This window comes from Thunnus albacares, chromosome 13 (assembly GCF_914725855.1).
Source record: "Thunnus albacares chromosome 13, fThuAlb1.1, whole genome shotgun sequence".
Lineage (NCBI taxonomy): Eukaryota > Metazoa > Chordata > Actinopteri > Scombriformes > Scombridae > Thunnus > Thunnus albacares.
In genome coordinates, this window is record NC_058118.1 from 1,637,435 (window position 1) to 1,657,555 (window position 20,121).

The 20,121-nt window shown below is 38.4% G+C and overlaps 1 protein-coding gene across 17 annotated transcripts in view; it reads left to right on the plus strand.

The window, feature by feature from the left end:
* dlg2 (discs, large homolog 2 (Drosophila)) overlaps nucleotides 1–20,121 on the plus strand; it is a 182,547-nt gene that overhangs the window by 16,643 nt on the left and 145,783 nt on the right. For 16 of the 17 annotated variants that reach the window (XM_044369687.1, XM_044369686.1, XM_044369692.1 and 13 more), the window contains one exon: nucleotides 12,916–13,067. In XM_044369687.1, coding sequence (XP_044225622.1) covers nucleotides 12,916–13,067 — 152 coding nt within the window. Of the gene's footprint in view, nucleotides 1–4,828; nucleotides 4,910–12,915; nucleotides 13,068–20,121 lie in introns of all 17 variants that reach the window. The other variant, XM_044369695.1, reaches the window with a different exon arrangement.

A 20,121-nucleotide genomic window follows, 5' to 3' on the forward strand; every position in this document is an offset into this window, starting at 1 on the left:
AACAATAATGTCACCCTGCCATCAAAGAAATGTTGCATCTATTCATTAAATGTGGCAGAATTGCCATGGTGACTACTGTATGAGGTCATATATTGCTGCAGAAACAAGTAACATGCTAATGATGAAGACAGGTGTTGAAATGTCAAGCATTCCTACTTGTGCCCACACAACTCAATATCTCAGTGAAGTTTCAGGCTGCAGACAGATTTAAACGCTAATCTACTATAAAACATCTGCACCTGAGTTTTATGTGCAGCCCTAAGGTAAGGTGGTGTCAGAGCTCCAGTAGAGGGAGCCAAAAGACTGGGTTTACTGTTGTTTACCTCCAGCTTCATTGCTTAGTCTTTTTTCCTTTTGTCAGGAGTAGTGACAAGTACCACCACGTAAAGACAGTTTTTGAATTGTTTTAGCTTTGAGCAGTGTCCAGATTAAACCTCAGTGAACTCCACAGCAGTTTTAATCATGATAGTGCAAGGCATAAATGTGATTTACCTGTGTAGCTGAATAATGTGTTACATAATACTGACTGGTGTGCATCTGGTGCACTGCATGATCGTCATAGCAAGAACTGATGCAGATCTCAGTACTTTATTATAGCACACTGTCAGCTAAGTTATTCCTCCCACACTTGTGAGGTCATTAACACACCCACACACTTAGCGGACCCTGCTGCAATGGACTGTGCCTTTCCTCAGCCTTGTGGCTGACCTCACAGGAAATTGCAGCAGCACACGCGTAAGAGCTGTATGTTACTGTTTTCAGACTCCCATCATGCTTGGGGCGGTGTGTAGGCATGGAATTAACATGAAGCTGTGGGTTATAATTAATCAATTACCGTATTCTCCTAATTTAATTTTGTACCAAATTATGCCATGATGTTTGGGGTTGTTTCTCAGTCAGGGATATCTGTGTGTAACTGCAGTGCATTTGTCATTACTAGATGTATGCAAGTAACATCAAAGTCAGTGCATGATAGAAATTAGGTTGTGAAGAACTAAACACGGACTAGATATAGGGTAGACCCATAAATTAGCAGATTGCTGAAGATATTGGTACTGGTGCATATGTTGGAAAATAAATAAAAATAAATTGCATAACAGAAATGGCAAAGATATGTTTTTTGGAACAGTGTCACTGTATGTCTACCAGAGTACTGACAAGCTTATTTTTCACCTGTGAAATGTTCGGCTCAGAGCATTGGTCACAAATCTTTCTGTATTTTATGTGACACAAGTTTTTAAAATTCAAATATAGTATTTACCTCAAAAATCCATTATTGTTTAGGCTATAGGGTGGAGTGGTATCAAATGTTCTTGGTCAATCATCACTTTGATGAAAATGATATCTGTAATCAATATATTACAGCCTATGGCAAACTTAATCTTACATCATAGAGTTTTGAAACATAGTAAAATATCTGCAACACAGTTGCTGCAGTGACATCTAAAAGAGTACACCACTGATTTATCACTCAGCATGAAGGATCAAAGTTGATGCAGCAGAACCAGAAATACAGTTTTTTAAAAAGGTTCCATATATTCTTCCTCCTTGTCAGAACCCGGTGCCTACATTACCCACCAAGCAGCATGACTGTGGACAGTTGGGTTGGAGATTCAGGTGCATCTTAGTAGTCGCTAATGTAGCTGGCAGCTGCTAGCCTCCAGCAGAGATGGGGAGCAGGCTACAGATGTCTGGAAACCTCTCTTCTTTCTAACTCCACATCCCCAGACTTTTTTCAATCTCAAACCTGTAGTCTTAGCCTAACCTGCAGATGCTAAACAGAGAAATAGAGAATGGAGAAATGTGTGATTCACTCTGTCCCAGATCATCCAACAATTCAGATTTTGTGAACAGTTTTCTAACAATACCGCATCACATTCCAAGGAGGTGATACAGGCCAAAAGAAATTAATAATTATGCTAATTAGAAATTTGGACTCAGTACTGGAAGTCATTATTCTCCATTTTTATTAATCACACTGTGTTAATAATGGTGTATTCATACAGTACCAGGATTTTCAAGAAAGGCACAATGATCCCAGTAATTTATAACACAGTTGGTGACAGTTATATTTCATCTGTTGTTCTCATGAAATAATGTCATGTCAGCTTTTGTGTTTTGCCTGTATTGTCAGCCACTCCGTATTCCTATTACATTCCCTCTTTTTTTGTATTAATGTCACTCAGCTTTAAGTGGATTCTGTTTTTTTTGTCTTGGTATTTAATATGCTAGTCTCAGATCAGTGGCCTTCAGATGCAGATGTCACTGGGTGTCTTTTGGGTCTGGGGAGCACTGGGAAGTGTTGCATGATACTAGTACCAGATTGCAGGAAGACTAACATGCTGTTGAAGGGTATTTTTTTATTACAACTTGGATCTTATTTTTTTTAGTTTTGGCAATCATCCCTATCAGAAATTTACAACATTGTACTCATCTGGGGATGTGGCAGCATCATTAAAAAGACGTCAGACAGGACAAACACATGCGCAGTGGAAGCCCTGGTTTTATCACAGACATTATTTGTGTGCTCATGCTTTATAAATAAAGTGTTTCAGATAATCTGGAGAAACTATTGGCTTGTTTACAGCTGTTACCACTGGTTTCTTGCCCTGTAGCAATGTCGCTGTGTCCCCAAATTTCACTTTCTATGTGAGGGGTGCTGGGCAAATCAGTGTGTATGTATGTCCTGGACATGAGGCGGCTCTCTAATTAGGTGCTTCAGATTTCCCCACAGGACGCAGCTGTCTGCGCCCTGGACACTCCCATTTTTATTGGTAGCATATAACCTAGACAGAGTTTCCAAGCAATGTCAGTGAGATGAGTGTGCAGGTGGGGGTGGCAGAAAGCTAAGCACCATGACTGAGAATTTATGAGAAGATCGGCATGTTAAGTTGTTTTGTGCCTTCAATTGAACAAATTGCTGAAGGAATGGATGGAATACATTCATTATCTCAAGAAAGAAACCTCCCAGTTATTTCACCAGCCACATTTTTATGCCTCTGCACTGGCAACAGTTGTCTCCAGCAGCTTTATGTTTTTGGGTTGTCTGTCCGTCCGTCCATCCTATTCTCATTAACGTGATATCTCACGAATGCCTTGAGGGATTTTCCTCAAATTTGGCACAAATGTCCACTTGGACTCAAGGATGGACTGATTAGATTTTGGTGGTCAAAGGTCACTGTGACCTCATGTCTGTCCCATTCTCGTGAATGTAATATCTCAGGAACACCTGGAAAGAAATTCATTACATCTGGCACAAACGTCTACTTAGACTCAAAGATGAACTGATTAGAATTTACTGTGACCTCACAAAACACGTTTTTGGCCATAACTCAAGAATCCATGCGCTAATTATGAGATAGTTTCACACAAATGTCTAATAGGATAAAATGATGAAGTGATGACATTTTATATCCAAAAGGTCAAGGGTCAACTTCACTGTGACATCATAATGTTCTGCAAAAACACTTTTCTGACCATTTTTCAACACCATAACTCAGGAACAGAAGGGGAGATTGTGACCATATTTCACATTTGGTCGGATACTGAATTGGTGACACTAATCTTGGTTCCCACCTTGAAACTGTGGTGATTGTATAGATATTCTGTGCTGCCGGGTTTAAGATGTGTGTGAAGCATCCATGTTTTAGAATTTGTAGCTTCTTCGCAGCAACTTCCGTATCTGAAGCATCGTCTACTGTCATGGCTACAACTTGTTCCTCTGTCAGAATCAGCTTTCTTGGCCAAGCATATGAACACATACAAGGAAAATACACTCAAAACCTTTTATTAAATTCCTTCAAAGTCTTGACAATGAATATTATATGAGTCAGGACAGACACATTTGTAAACTGCAACTTGACTGGTTGGTGGAGGCATTCAGCAGCAAGGCTGTGTTTCTTGTTTCAGCTGTCTTTCTGTGCTCCCCATCTTCTGTGACACCAGCAATTCTTGGCTGCTTGACCGATGATTCAGTCTGAAGCACATTGAGTTTACACCTGTCGTATGAAATGTGCTGTATAAATAATTTGACTTGACTTGACTTGGCGTCAGTGTGTTTTTGGGGTTGACGTTGGGAGATGCTTTCGACTTGATAAAGCCCCCAGAGCCACCAGAAAGTCCCGTAGGTGGAACTGGGCTTCCTTAACAGTTCTAGGGCTGAATCACTCTGAAAGACATGCAATAAACAGGCTTGAAGAAACTCAGTGCTACATACAAGGCTACAAACAACCCATAATGCATCACTCTGTAAGAGACACTCCATTTAAAAAGAAAGCATATCTGATGCTGTGAATAATACCTTATTCTCTAGTTCTCAAATATAATACAAACCCTGCTTTTTCAAACGTAATTTCAAGAAATTACATTTTAAGCTGAAATCTTAAGGTCTGTGTTATTCTGCATTGTCAGGAGAGAATTGGATTTCAGTGTCGTCTCACTCCTGCGATGTGTCAGCGTCCAGAGTCTCACAGTTATCTCAAAGTTTACATGTTAAAAAAAAACTCCACTGCACTTGTTTCCATGGAGATGCCATGAGTAAGGTACCTGAATGTGACTTAGAAAAAGTTCAGTCATATTCACCCAAAATGTTTGTGACTCCACCCAAACTGACTTTCACAGAAATCAGTGCTGGGTTATATTTTAAAATAAAATGAAGAAAAAAGGGTGAATCAGAACTCAAATTAATACAGTCATTCATTTTAATCCTCCTCTCACTGTTCGCTCAGTTTGGTGGTAAACCTAAGTGGAGTTAACCACCCACTCTGCACTGTTCCTCTGCTAAATTCAGAAACTCCTTCCTTTTCAACATTCACATTTTTGTCTCCAGTGGTGATGCTGCTGCTCTGCAAGTGAAGCAAAGAGGACATGAACTCTACGCTTGATGGTTTGCGAAATAAAGGACACATAGGTTAGTGGGAGGTGGAACCCAACCACCACATTACTCACATCTCCAACAACATCCAGTAGACAGGAGCGCTCTACAGTTATTAAACTGCTGCTTTGAGTTGCCTAAACCATCTTAAAATGTACACTGCAGTACTATAGTTATATAGATGTTATATGGAATATAATACATTTTATAAAATGTCATAATACTTAAATACTTAAGAATAGATTTTAAAATGACTATTTTGCTATTACCTCTTGCTGCCATGTCTGTCACCGCTAACTGTAAACTCTTCTCTGAGCCAGGAAACATTAACAATCATTATTGATACAGTCTGAGTCTATGGGTGCATAATTCATTTTATTTTCATTTTTTAAATTAATTAATTAATCATTGTAGTTAGAAAATGCCAAAAGCAATCACAAATTGCTGTCACTAGTCACTGTAGGTTAATGTAATGTCTCGTTGTATGACTTAAAATGAAGAAAACAGTCAACACCTCACATCTGAGGAGCTCTAATCAGCTGATGTTTGGGGTTTTTACTGGGTAAATGATGATTTGATTCACCGTGGTAGCTGAATGTTTACTGCACATGTCACATATCCGTCCCTGGTTCAAGTCTGGCAAACGAAAATCTCTCCCCTTGTTTCCTGTTGGACTTTTCTCCAATGACTGACCAATAAAGGCAGAAAGGTGCCAAAAAAAATGAGCTAGACATGAATATTAGAAAACTGCATTCCTGCATGAATTCTTCCCATTTTAGCACTGCCAGTCTGACTATGTTATTTTGTTGAGGGAGGTGAGAGCCAGAGGAGTGAGCAGTTATGTATTACCAATAATTGGTAGCCTGTGTGTGTTGGGAGATAGAATGATTGATTGATGATAGAATGAGCACCTTAGTCACTGTGGAGGAAGCCTCACTGACGGGAGGGGATGCAGCTGGAATAAACGCTCCCCAACGAAGCACAGCTATACAGGAGCCATCACTGCAAGCCCCAGCCCACTCCACCCACCCGTTATGTAAGCATGAAGAAAGCAGATCTGCATTGTGACAGTGTATGTGTGTGTGTGTGTTCACTGTAAAAATGCTTTGTGTAAGTGGGATTTCATGCTCATTATAGGGAGCTACCAGGAAAGTCGCATGTGGAACATACAGTATGTGTCAATGAGGATGCAAATCTTCTCAGATCCACTGCAGGGTTGCCTAGGAAACCCAAAAGTGGTGAGAGCAGCATGCAAACAGTCACTGCACTTGAAAACCAAAAGAATGGATGTGACCAGAGAAAATAAAAGTACCTTAAAATGATAATGGCAGGAAATTTGCTATGCGGTGCACGATGAAGGTTCTCAGAAGAAGGTGTTGTATATTGAGCTTTATCGCTTAACTACAGACAGTAGTGGAAAGTATACAACTAAGAATGCAGCAGTACTAGAAAAGTTGTTTGTAGTATAGTAACACCACCTTGACCAGCTACTTGATGCCTTTCTACATGACTATTTTTACTTTTGATACATATTTACTTTTTGCTGCTACTTCTTGGGTACTTTTCCTAAAGTATTATTTTTGTTTGTTTACAAGAAAACTCCACATGGTACCTTTAAGTAAAAGATTTGAATAAATCTTTCAACAATTTTAACAATATATGCAACAATACTGAAGTAATTACTGAGAAAATCACCTTTTATTTTCCTACTGACAAAAACTTAACCCACTCTAACAACGACAGCTCATACCACTGCCTCAGATTCTGCCAAACTGTCTGCAGTGACTCATGATAAATTAATTTGCAGTTCAGTTCTCATTTTTGTATGACATTTGTATGTCTTTATAGTTTAGCGAGCAGGCTACATGCTTTTAGCTGTTTGGCATGATTTTTAGGAAATCATATATGTGTCACATGTTTGACTGTTTTCGTGCTACTTTATGTTTAGGTTGTTTCTAAATAGGATTTAGTCTTAAAAAATCTTTTTCACTTGTTTAAACTCCATGTCACCCTGATTTTCCACCTGTCATTGAATTTAATCCTGGTACAGCTGTCAGATGCACAAATAGTAATAACTCTGTTCTGCAGCTGAGCACTAGTGCATGTCTGAGAGCAGAATTCATGTCATCACAATACATGTGGCCCTGCTAAAAAAAAAAAAAATACTCACCAGATTGGGATTTTGTCATTGTTTTTTTCTGATAAAGCCTATGGATTAACAGTTAATGCCAAGGGTTTAATATATAAACTGTTAAAGTATAATTACATGATTAAAAATTTTAGCACAATTTATCCTGTTATATAAGCTGTTGGATTTCCTGTCTATACATCCATCAGTGGGATCCAGTGATTGGTTGCATTTTGACTTGTGTTTGAATTTTACCTGCTGGACAAAAAACATGTCTGTAGCATCTGTGAACATTTGAACCAAAAGTTTGGAGGAATATACTTACATGCCAGTGTTTACCTGACAAAGCCCAACATTGCACATAGAGAAATTAGAATGTGAGCAGTGTTAACTATTGACTTCACTTGATGGCTATTGGCAAAACTGGATGCTGAGTGTTTGTTGTAGCTCAGTTATAATGCTGTCTTTGTGGTGGAAGATAGTCTCAGTAAGAGGACAGCAATCTTATGTGCACAGGCATCAACTGTCACTTACAGTATTACATCTTATCTACAAAAGTTGAATTTCCTTATTTGTATCTCAATCACCACTGTAACTAGCCAGGATAAAAAATATATACATATATATTGGAGATAAAATAATGTTTGTTTTTTTCATTTTTCCTAATGGTTGTCTCAGAGTCTTGGGAAAAACAATGTCCCATTGTGGTTGGGCTAGAATATTCCAATTCCTGCCTTGATTTCCTTTCATTTTACAGTGGGAGTCAAATGTCATATTTTCTGCAAAACACAAATCTAAACAGCTGTTTAGTCACTCAGTACGAATCAAGACACACAGAATGTTTTTTTTTTCTTTTCTTTATTTATCATATTAATAATTAGATTAATGTTGCTGTCTTGTTGAAGTTGATGAATAGTTGTAAAACAATTAATTGATTAATTGATTAGTGGGAGAAATTTGCTGATTCGCTTTGTTTTTATTAATTGTGAATTTAATATTTTGGGATTTTTGAGGAAATCACAGGGGATTGTGGGTGTTCACTATTTTGTTTACGTTTTATAGACAAAACAATTAAACAGAGAATTTAAAAAAAATCCACAGATGAAATAGATAATGAAAATAATTGTTAGTTGCAGTCCTGTTGATGGCCTTCTCATGTTCGCTACAATGTGAATACAGCATACAGCACATGTTGCACTAGATTTACAGTTAAAGTTCTTCTCTGCTGGGCTCGTGATAGCTTTCACACGCAAGCATGTGTCTTAAATACAGTACCAGCTGCCATCTTTAAAGCAGCTCAGCGGCACAAAGAGTGAATGACAAGGAGACCAGAATGGGCCATTCCAGTGCTGCTAGTTACTATCTTTATGTCGCTCTTAATGCCTGACACTAAACATGTACAACATGATGAAAACACTTCTCGGGTGTAAGAGAAAGGCTATGTAGATATTAAATTGCAGAGGGTGCAGAATTGGATATGTGGTTGTTGATGAGTTGTTGAAGCACTTCATCTGTTTTGAATTGGGGTTTTGCTCATTAAGGGGAGAGTTGGAAAGGACTGCTGGCGGTTTTAAGCACATTACCCAAGGGAGAGCTGAATTAGAAATCAGCTATGTGGGGTGTAAGGTCATTGTCTGCATTGAAGGGAACAGGCGGCCTCTATGTCTGAGGATTAGGCTCGCTGTTAGCTTGCCACTGGGCATCTGGTCCTCTCACAGCACACTGTTTCACAGGATATCAGCGCTGCAACATGACCGGAGAGAGCAGGGAGGTTTTACTGCACTGTGAGTTATGCATGACAACTATCTGACATTATGTTAGAGAAACTGAAACTTTTTTTCCATAGAACTCTGTTTATGGATAGCTATTGTTAGTTATGGTGGCTTTGGAGTGTAATGCAGTGAGGAGGTGGGGGTGTGGAGTGGTTTATTTCAGAGCAACTGAAATAGAGACAAGCTTAATTGCAAAGCATTAACATCATGTGCTGTACACAAAGTTTATGTATAATTCTACTGCATAACTTCATCCTGTCTTAATAATCAAATGAGTGACAACCGACAACAACTTGTTTTGTATCATGTAGAGTCTTACACATATACTCACCCTGTTATACACCAGCCATTCAAGAGCTTTTGGGGATTTGCATACATTTTGCTGCATTCATTTGCATCCCCAAATAGCCTGTTTTAATTTGAATTACAAAAAGATAGAATTGTGACTGGTTTTTGGTGTTTGTGTTATAAAAAACGACATCAATAAATCTTGCACCAAAGTTTACTCACTGTTTCTAAAAACAGAAACGTATGGGATCATTGGTGTACGATGGGGACAGAAACATGACCCTGTGTCTGGTGGTGAATGTTAATAGCTTGTTTTTATTGAGATCCATTTAAATGTAAATGTGTCTTTTATGTGCAGAGCCAAGGCATTGGACTGGCGTGGCAGATCACTTGTTATGAGTCTGGTTCTTTGGTAAAACATGGCTAGCCTTTCAAAAAATGTGTCTGCATTTCAAAAACAATAGCACTTGTATTGAATGCCAAACAAAAAGCTCACTTGAGTCGAACAATGCAGATGCTTTGTGGTAGATGTTGTAATGATGCATCAACAGATGTTGGGTCCATCGCTCCAGAAGATTCTAATGCAATGAGGCTGATGTCTCAGACTGACACTCAGTCAAACAGACTATATGGAAATGTTTGCACCAACACAGTCACTAGTCTTGACTGATTTAAAGATAGTCATTTTCAGTCTGTTTAACCAGTTTTATACTGATGTTACAAACATTTGGAGAAGATGCATTGAGCATGCTTCTTACCCAGTCATGATGATGTGCTGTGAAGCTTCAGTCATGGTAGTGTCTAAGTATCTGTGTTGGTGTGTGCGCAGATGCATATGTGTGACTACAGTATGAATAATACATAATATGAACATCATTATGAAACTCTGTATAGAATACATTTTCAGATTTTTGCATAGTTATGAGAATAAATTATGTTATGACTCTTTTGAATGACTAATCACTGTGTTCAGTACCTTACATTATTTTATTCTTTTATTCACTGGTTATCCATTTGTTCCGTGTCAGCATACTAGTAATGCATTAATGTCTGCCTCAGCACCTGAAATAACTTCATATTTACATCATACAGTATATAGTCAACACAGGTCCCATTATACATCTTATGTTATAAAATTATAATGCAATATTCAATTAATTCATTTTTGATACAGTAACTAAAAATGTCAATTTTAACCAGCTTTTTCAAATTTGGACCCAGTTCCCTCTACCTGCTGAGGCAGAGGTAATTCAGTCTTTTGTTATAGTATGTAACAAGAAGGTGTGTCAGTGCAATATTAAGTTTGAAGTTTGTTTTCACTTCAAGAAATAAGAAAACAGAAAATGTACTTGGGGTGTGACTAATAATTGGAGCACAACAATCCCAACTTGTTATTTACTAGAAATTCCTTCAACATGTCATGGATATTTTTCTTCACTATTTTGAAACACTGTGAGCCAGCAGGCTTATTGTTGCTATGCTACATGAGCAATTAGTTAATCTAGTTAGTGCTCACTGAATGATTGTTAATATAACCATTGACCTGCCAATTTCTTTGTCAATTTCAAGATTTCCCCAAACAGTGTGACATCATATGATGTCATGGAATGCATGAGTGGAGGGTTTCTAATTAAATGCAGCACAAGAACTTTTATAGGTGTGGGACTGTCAGTGTTTCCTGTCTTTCTATTTGTGTGGCATTGTTTCTGCACACTAGATCCAAAAAGCTTGCCAAAAATAAAAGACATTTTTCAACAAAATATAAGAGAGACACTGACAGAAGATCCCCTAGTATCAGTCAACTATTTGTGTAATATTTCTCTTCTTAAAATTTGATGCATGTTTGTCCTCAAGGGTCATCATCACCATGACAAGGATTGGATAAGCTGGACAGTGATGGAGAAAATATTGTTAGTGTATGCTTTTGAGACCTTTATTACAGCTGGATGGACATGACTGCTTAGATGTCTAGTCAAAAATGCTTACCCTTTAAAAGTGACTATTAACCCAAGTCTTGAAAACATCACTGCTGCCTCACAGCAAGAATAGTGGGTGCGTCCCAACACCCACACTTGCAGTCTTAAACATTTAAGTGCATGTTCATGCACTGCCAGGTAGTAGGCAAGTGTGTCCCACATCCAAAATATACCAACACACAGACACTTAACTCACACTTGATGCACACTTCTCCTAATACCACTTCCAAGAGATATTCAGAGCCAAGTGTATCCCACAATTCACCACAGTATTGCACAACACCAGTCCAGTTGTAGGCGGTAGTGCGCGTATTGGCTGGTTTTAAGACTGACAATAAAGAAAGTTCAGTTTCTATATCATTATTAATATCCAAACACTAACTTATGGCAGTGTCAGAACCTTCTTATATGGTTATCAAGTAACAATTAATCTGTTCTTCTTCATGTGACTGATATGAATAATATCGCATATCTGTCACTGTCACGATGAATAATATCATATTCATTATCAAAGATTTTGAGAAATATGTTCCATTCTTAAAAAAAGTTAGAAACCATTTAAAATATCATATTGTTTCTCTTTTAAATAGCCTAAATTAAACCTAGGTGATTCTAGATAACTGGATTTAATTGCTTTTTATTTCTCTTCTCAACTCCTGAATGTGTGTTTTTTTACTGTCATCTGACTGTAACTGGAATACTGTTCGGTTGAACCTTTTCTACTTTTACCTCAACAATCACAGGAGCTGGACAGTGCCATGGACAGTATTGGTATTTGCATGAGTGGTGGGAGATCCTATTAATCAAGAATAGCCCATTGAGCTCTGATGAACTTCCACACACTCTACTGGAAGTATGTCAAGTCAAGTCAAGTCAAATTTATTTATATAGCACAGTTCATACAGAAAGCAACACAATGTGCTTCACAAAGGCAAGAGTAATACAATTATAAAGACATTTAAAAAAGCATACATTTCACCATTTAAAAGCAAGTAAACATATGCTTGCATAAATGGATATGCATAATAATACATAATAATTGAGTTAAAACCGGAGCAGACAGTGTATATAAATTATTCAGCTAAAAATGCAGCTGAAATAGGAGTGAACAGTTGTTCAACCTATTTCAACACAAGAGTACACAGAAATGTTTGAAGTCTACTTTTAAAGGAGCCAAGTGTTGGGGCATCTCTAATATCACTTGGAAGGGCATTCCATCTGTATGGAACATAATAGCTGAATACAGCTTCTCCTGCCTTAGAGCGCACACGGGAGACAACAAGGAGACCACTGGCTGATGATCTGAGGCTTCTTGTTGGTTCATAAGGCACAAGCAGTTCCTTAATATAACTGGGAGCAGGGCCATTCAGTGCCTTGTAGACGAGTAAGAGACTGTAAAATCAATTCTAGCATTTACTGGAAGCCAATGCAAGGATTTAAGAACAGGTTTGATGTGTTCATTTTTCTTAGTCCTGGTTAAAAAAACAATTGCGTAACAGCATCACCAGTTGTAACACCAGGTGTAACATAACTTCTAAAAATAACCCTGATGTTTTTTGTTTAAAATAGCAGTGTATTTGTATTATGTGTATGTAAGAACCTCAACCACATATTCAAGTTTGCTTTATTGTGATAAGCAAACTTGAAAATGCACATTTTTTTTATGGTATGTGAACTGATGAATGCAAATAAAGAATTTAACCTTGGGCAGTGATAGTGGTACTGAACAGTGAGAATCAGTTTCACTGTTTCTAAAGGACATTGTAATTGCTGCAGCACAGAGTTAGGTTAAACTGGTATCCACATCACTTGTTTCACTCAGACTCTTCAGTCTGTGGAGAAGTTAACCTGAGTCATGTAATATCTATATTTCCACAGATATCCAGGAGTTCTATGAAGTGACACTGCTTAACACACAAAAGAGCTGCGAGCAAAAGCTGGAGGAGGTCAACCACATGGCAGACAAGTGGGAGAAGAGTGTTTCTGTACCAAACTCTGAGCTTGCACACTCTGCCTGTCCAGTGGAGGAGGTGAGTCTCTGACACAGTCTATCAGCCCAGCAAAAACTGGACTCTCTATATGACTAGGCTGTCTGCTGAAGCCATTCAAAAAGTGCAGACGCAAAGCAGGTGGAGACATTTCATACAGACAGCAGACAGGTTGAGGGTCAAAGTCTTTAAATAAACCACCACATCACTGCATGGAGATGTCCTGGTTTACAGTTTACATTTAGTTTATGACATGTATTAACAAGTGTTACACTTTCTAATGAAATGACAGAAGTAAAGTTCCGTCAGTCAGGAAGATACATGAAGATGTGCATTGGCATATTAATAAGTCAAACTAATTCTGAAACTATTGCAGTTCTTCATTACTTTAAAGAGGCACTCCACTGATGTTGCACATGAAATTCAATTTACACAACCAAAACTACAGCCTGTGAAAATAGTTGTGTAACGTCATGAGGGTGGATTGGGCTTGAAACTTTTCAACAGGAAGTTGAGGTTACAAACTGAAGGTGTGGGCTTTAAACGAAGTAGGTATTTAGGAGGCAAGGAGGGTCAAATAGAGATGTGAAGTAGGGGCTGCTGCTTCCGGAAGTGTTCTGTATTCCAATATTTCTTTTATTCATATTGTTTAAAGAAGTCAATATTACTTAACATAGGAAGATAGAACTCTCCTGCATAATATTGCAGTCCTTCAGGTTTATGTTCTGACTACCAGTTTCAATTATTTCAACTTCATATCTAAGAAATCATGCTAAATTACTACTACAATAAGGCACAAATCAGAGCAGTAGTGATTTCAAAAGCTTTGTTGTTGCAGTTGTAAACAAAAAGCGGTGCCATAGTTGCTGAATTTATCAAAAGTTCACATATTTTAACAGATTTAATCTTCAGATTATAAAATCTGTTTTCTTAACAGTGTAATCTTCAGCTGGTGGTGCGCGTGACCAAATTTTCTCCTACCATGAAGTTCATATATGCACAGTCTTGTACCTTTTGGGACTGGGATTTATACTTTTGGAACCAGTGGCACCTGAAATAGCTCCTTCCACTTTGCAATTCTATAGAAGACATCATTGAGTTGCATCATGGGAAATGTAGGAGCCAGTGTTTTTTGAGCTTAACCCATATTAGAGACTAAAAGTCACAATACCTCTGTCTGTGCCATTCTTATTGTTTAATTGACCTGTGTGCTAACTGGTATTTGAATTGTCTTAAATTACCTTTGGTTTGATGTGATAATACTTTATTGATATTTGTTTTACTGTATATCATTAATACTATTAAATTGTACATTATATATTATTAATACATAAATAATATGTTTATGTGTACATAGAGTGATTTTACCATTTCATTAGGAAATCTCAAACACCACGGTTACTTAATCTAACATAACATTTAAACCCAAGTAAGTATTGCTCGATCCTGTGTCAGCTTAGTACAGTGAAGAACTTCAAAAGTCTACTAGTTGTGCTTGGAAACATTTGTTTCAAAGGGTGCAGTTTTAGTTGAGAAGCAATAATTGGCTCCCTATAGGGCCAAAGCCTGTAAACAAACCAGCCTCATCTCTTCCAGGTTGATGAAAAACCCACTGAGGTTTGTTGAATCATGGTACAAGAGTTCTAAGAAAGCCAAACTGAAGTCATGAACAAGGATTTGATAAATAGGGTGTTATCAAGAAAGTGTTTCCGTATGATACTCACCCTCACACAATATTGTGGCCATATTGCCAATAGGAGATTTCTAGGCATTATAAGCTATTTCTAATAAGAGAAATAAGTGCACCTGCTATATTGTTTCTTTCCCCCTCAGATCTCGATCTAATCGATATTGATTGATATTGATTATCTGCTCATACCAAGTCTGAATAATTATATTTTTTCACAGCAGTTTACACGTTGCCTTAAAATGGGCCTACATTAAAAATAATAAAGCAGTTAAGATATGTTTGACAAGTGAATAGAGCTTTTCTTTCATGGTTTACTATATATAGTGTAATATATCTATGGGGAGAGGAGTAGTGTGGATCTGCTGTGGCCAGAAGATTAGCTTTATCTTCAGGATAAAAAAAATCCTGAGGTAAAATTCAGTCCAAGAGCAGCAGTTTAGAGGTGAAGTTGACCTGCAAAGTATTACAAAAATAGAAATAAAACAGGTGTTCTTTTACCAAAACTGGCTTTGCTCTTATCACTCGCTGACATTTACAGTCCATGTTGTTTATTTGTTTGTGCCCTTTTGCAGTTCACTCATTTGCTGTGTGTTAGGGAATGGCTCTGGTGTATTTTAAGGGAGCCCAGTGAGGGGTTTGTGACACCTGACATACACAGAGCACAGTGGGTTAGATCAAACAAAGGAGGGTGGGTTGGCTCATATGATGTCGTTATCTACACAGATCATGGTTGGCATAGGACATTCTCAGTGTTCATTTGACTCTTTTAAACATTACACCCCAAGAACCTTCATCAACTAAATATAAACATGAGAGATCCCAAATTCACATGGCTTTCATCATATTTGCAGTTGTAATGCAGGGTAGACCAGGAGGGAGGACTGTGACTAACTGTGCAGGTCCTGTCATGTATCAGCTCAATGTATTTACAGTTGGAAAGAACAAAGGTGCTTTTTGTTGAAGTGGCTAAATTGAGAGAGACAGCATGTGTGTGTGTTTGTGTGTGTGTGTGTGTGTTTGTGTGAGTGAGAGAGGGAGAGACTTGATGCATGCGAACATGCTCACACTGTGACATTCTAATTAAGGGGAATGAATAGAGGGTGCTGAATGGTTAAGGGCCATGAAGGACTAAAAAAGCATGAAGTTGAATCAAAATGTACAGTAGCTTTGGCTACTTTACCAAGAAAAAATGACCAAGAATTACCAAGAAAAACTTTGCTCTGTCTATAATGTAGTTCTTTATGCCTCTTACAATATGATGATGAATTGGTCTTTATTTTGGTCTTGAAGTTAAAATAAAATTGTTAGTATCATACTAGGGGTGCAATGGATCGTAGTTGATCCATGATCTGTATGGATCGCAAGTGAACCGCGGATTAATTACAAAATGTAATGTCTCATTTAAGACAAAGTAAACAAACTGCTATAAATACAAGTCATGGACAGACAGCACATCGCTAACAGGGACCAAACCAGCATTTAACAGGTCCGTAGTGATATCTGCAGGTATGTTTACATGCTGTTTAATGTGCTGCAGCTGAGCAGCTAATTAACTATCTAGCTGCTAACTGATGCTAGCGGTGCACTTTTCCCATGTGAATGTTTGTTTTGTAGCTAAACTGCTAAACTAAACTGCAGGACAAGACGTGTGTTCATGTTTGTAAGTTATCATCAAGTTTTGATGATGTGGACAGAGGCTGTTGTTCCATTCACTACCATGTTTAAAGGAAGAAGGTATCATGCTTCATATTGCAATTTCATTTAACAATTGAGCCTTGACTATTTTATATATTTAAGATTTTATTTAAACATTGGACATCTTGAATGTTGTTTTCATTTAAGGCCATGGGCAAAAGTTCCATGCTGTACGTGTTTTACAGAATATATGGAAAACAAAGTTTTATTTGTCTCCCTCTTTTTTTTCGGCTGATCCGAACAATGATCCGATCATGATATGATCCGAACCGTGAGTTTTGTGATCCGTTGCACCTCTATATCATACACTACAGTAAGCTATTGGCATTAAGGATGATAGTCGGTTAGTGTTGCTGTTACTTATTGTTTGTAGTTTCTGAAGTAAAAGTCAACAGATCACCATTTTAGAAATATTCTTCATCTTTCTGAGCCATTATCAGCAAGTCATGCTTTGGTGTCAGTCCCTACAAAATGAGAAAGCACTAAAATAGCCAAAATAAAATACAAGAACAAATAGATATGGTTGACTGATGGCTGTCAGCCACCTCATATTTTTCCCACTCTATTGCAGTAATTTTTCTGTGCCTGTGTGATCTCCTCAAGGGGTCGACCCTTCAAAATATCCATCAGCAAAAAGATGAAAGGTGTAGAAGCGTCCTCAATATGACAACCATCAAATTTACAGCATGTCGAATATGTTTCTCTCTATCTGTTTGGCATGTGCCTTTTCATCATACTACACTAAATTTTGTTACAGACTCTGGTTAGGGTGAAGGCTGTGTCTGATTATTCTAACACACCAATCACTGCAACAGTAGGTCAAAGAAAAATCATGACATAAAAACATGTCAGTTGAAATGTAGGTCGGTACCTTGTGAGGTCTGCAGTTGTAATAAGATGTAATTCCTTGTATGATACAGTGTTTGTTTTTGCTTGTTGGATGAAGGAAACCCTCGGTCAGTGTGAGTATAGACCTGTGGGTCTGTGCACACCAGGCGTGTTGCTAATAGCATGTTTGACTTGGAATTGAACCAACCAGTTTGGTAATCCACTTGTAATCCTATTTGTCTACGCAGTCAAACCTTGTGCGTCATACCTGTCCCTTTCTGCAGTAACAGTAAAGAATTGATTATAAGGGACATGAATATGTATTTCCTAACATATAATGTGTACAAGGTCTTAAAAGCTTTCCAAATAACCCTTCTGTAACAGCAGGAGCTGCTAAACCACTTTGCTGAGGTCATCCAGTAGTACCAGGATAGGGATAAGTGAAGGGGATTAGAAGAGTCCTCAGAGACTGAAGACCCCGCCATGAGGTCATCAGTACACTGCTGTTATATCCCCTGTTGTCTTACCACAATCAGTCCTCTGAAGATTAGGCAAATGTCCTGTCAAATAATGAGATGGCAGATGCCCCCATCAAAATTAATTCACAGGGACGTGTTGGCAGTTTGAAGGGTTTTTGGTTGATTTTTCACTGGACCACAACAGCAAAGCCAGCCCTACAAACTTGAATGTCTGTCCATCACTGACTAACTGAGTGATGAAGTTACATCATTGACTGGCCAAAGGTGGCCGAAGCTATATATCCCAGAATGCGTTTCACACCAATTCAGAGGGAGTACAAAGAGTAGTAGTACAAAGAGATGTGGCTACGCAAACGGATACCTGACTTAAATGTGACTATCCCCGGATTCCACACGGTTTGTGTGGATAGAGACACCACCACGAGCTGTAAGAAGAAAGGAGGGGGACTTGTCGTGCTTGTTAACTCCAGATGGTGCAATCCGGGACATACTGTATCTCTCATTTCAGCAGCTAGCAGCCCAGGAGTTGGGCTGCTAGCGAGTGGATAGTGCCACGATTACCTATCGAAGGAGACTATCGTGTGACATATACGTGAAAAAAGAGGATCCATCATACACATAAAACACACTGTATTGGGGTCATTTACACTTAGCTTTAATGATTAACTTGATATTAACTGCATTAAAAGTATTTGAGAGTTGTGGTAGGTAAGTGAAAAAATATATAAAACATACCAAAAGTATCCTTAATCTTAACTCACCTCTTACAACAGCACCACATAGACCCCACACAGTGCGGGACAACAAAATACTGTGGGTGAGTTGCCTGTTGTAGTTGTCTGATGCGATTGCGGGCTGTATAGCTCCGGATGTTTGTCAACCTCAACAACTAATCTCTCCTAATCCATTTTTCTACACACACGAGAGACTGACAGCAAGAGGTGAGGAGAGGAAGTCGAGCTGCTACAGGAACAAAGAAGAAGAAGAGATGCTACGGGAGCCGTGATATACAAGCAGGGGGCCGAGTGGAGTTCTTTCTTTCTTTCTTTCTGTCTTTCTTTCTTTCTTTATTGTTTGCTTTTCACAAATGAAACAAATGAAAGGCACAAATGAAATAGTTAAATGCACAATATGTAATTTCTGCTGCTAGGGGTCTCTCAGTCAAAACAATAACAAAAGATGGAGTGTGATGACATTGTGAAGTAGTGTGGGATCATGGGAGTTTTTGTCTTCATTGTTAAACAACCAGCTTCTCTGGGGTAGGATTACTTCAGTGGTCATCGTTCAGGATGTTTTTACCAGGAGCCGAATTATCTGTCTCCCCCTCCCAAAACAATCAGATCTGGTGATTTAAAACAGGTAAAAACACTGAATAAAGCAGTTTCACGTAAAAATTCAGTGTTTCTCCAACGCCGTCCGGTGGACACAGGACGTTTGGTAGGGGTTGCGAGCCGAGCTGTTGTAAACGTTTGCTCAGCTTGTTTCCCTGACAACTTAAGATACAGATGCTCAGCAGGTCTTTACCAGAAGCTGAATTATCCGCAGAGGTCTCCTCCTCTCCAAAACAAAGGCACACAGGGATTAAAACCAGTGAAAACACTAAATAAAGCAGTTTCACTTAAAAAATCAGTGTTTCTCCAACACTGTTTGGCAGAAAGAGGATGTCTGGGAGGGGCTGTTAGCTGAGCTGCTGCTAAAGTTTGCTCAGCTTGTTTCTTTGGTAACTTAAGATCCAGATATCCAATGACTAAAATCCTTCATCGCCTTCATTCAGGCGATGTACATGGAGATGACATGTGTATCACATGGTTTCAAACTGACATATCAAGTTCGAACGCACTTAGTAGACGTATTTTTATACAGCAAATTATGATATACGCGGCTGTCACGTCACCACCAGTAAACGTTCCTTCCACGCACTCACCTTAACGTTGCTGCCAGTCTCTCGTCTGCAGTTCCAATCAATCTCATTCAAAACTTCACACAGTCTGGCGGTGACAGAAGGGTAGACTGCTCCTTCTCCTTCTCTTATCAATCCTTAAAGTGGCACTATTCATCCGCTGTACTCCTGAGATGATCGGCCGGTCAGCGTCCGTCATCATCCCAGGAAGAACATGATCCGATGAACTGATCTGAAGCTCTTTAGTGATTCACTGTTGGCTCTAATATCTCATTGTAGCATTTTTATATATGATATAATTCCTTTTGGAAGATAATTGTTGGTCTCACAGAAGAAATCTAGCTGCCGCATTAGTTTGTCTGAATGTAAAGTGAAGCTTCATGTTATTACTGGACGGAACAACAGCGCTGCCTCTGGGGCTCTACATGTGCAGATATCACATTTCAATTAATATAAATGTATTACAATAAACAAATCAGTTTATATTAAATTTTGTTTTATTTT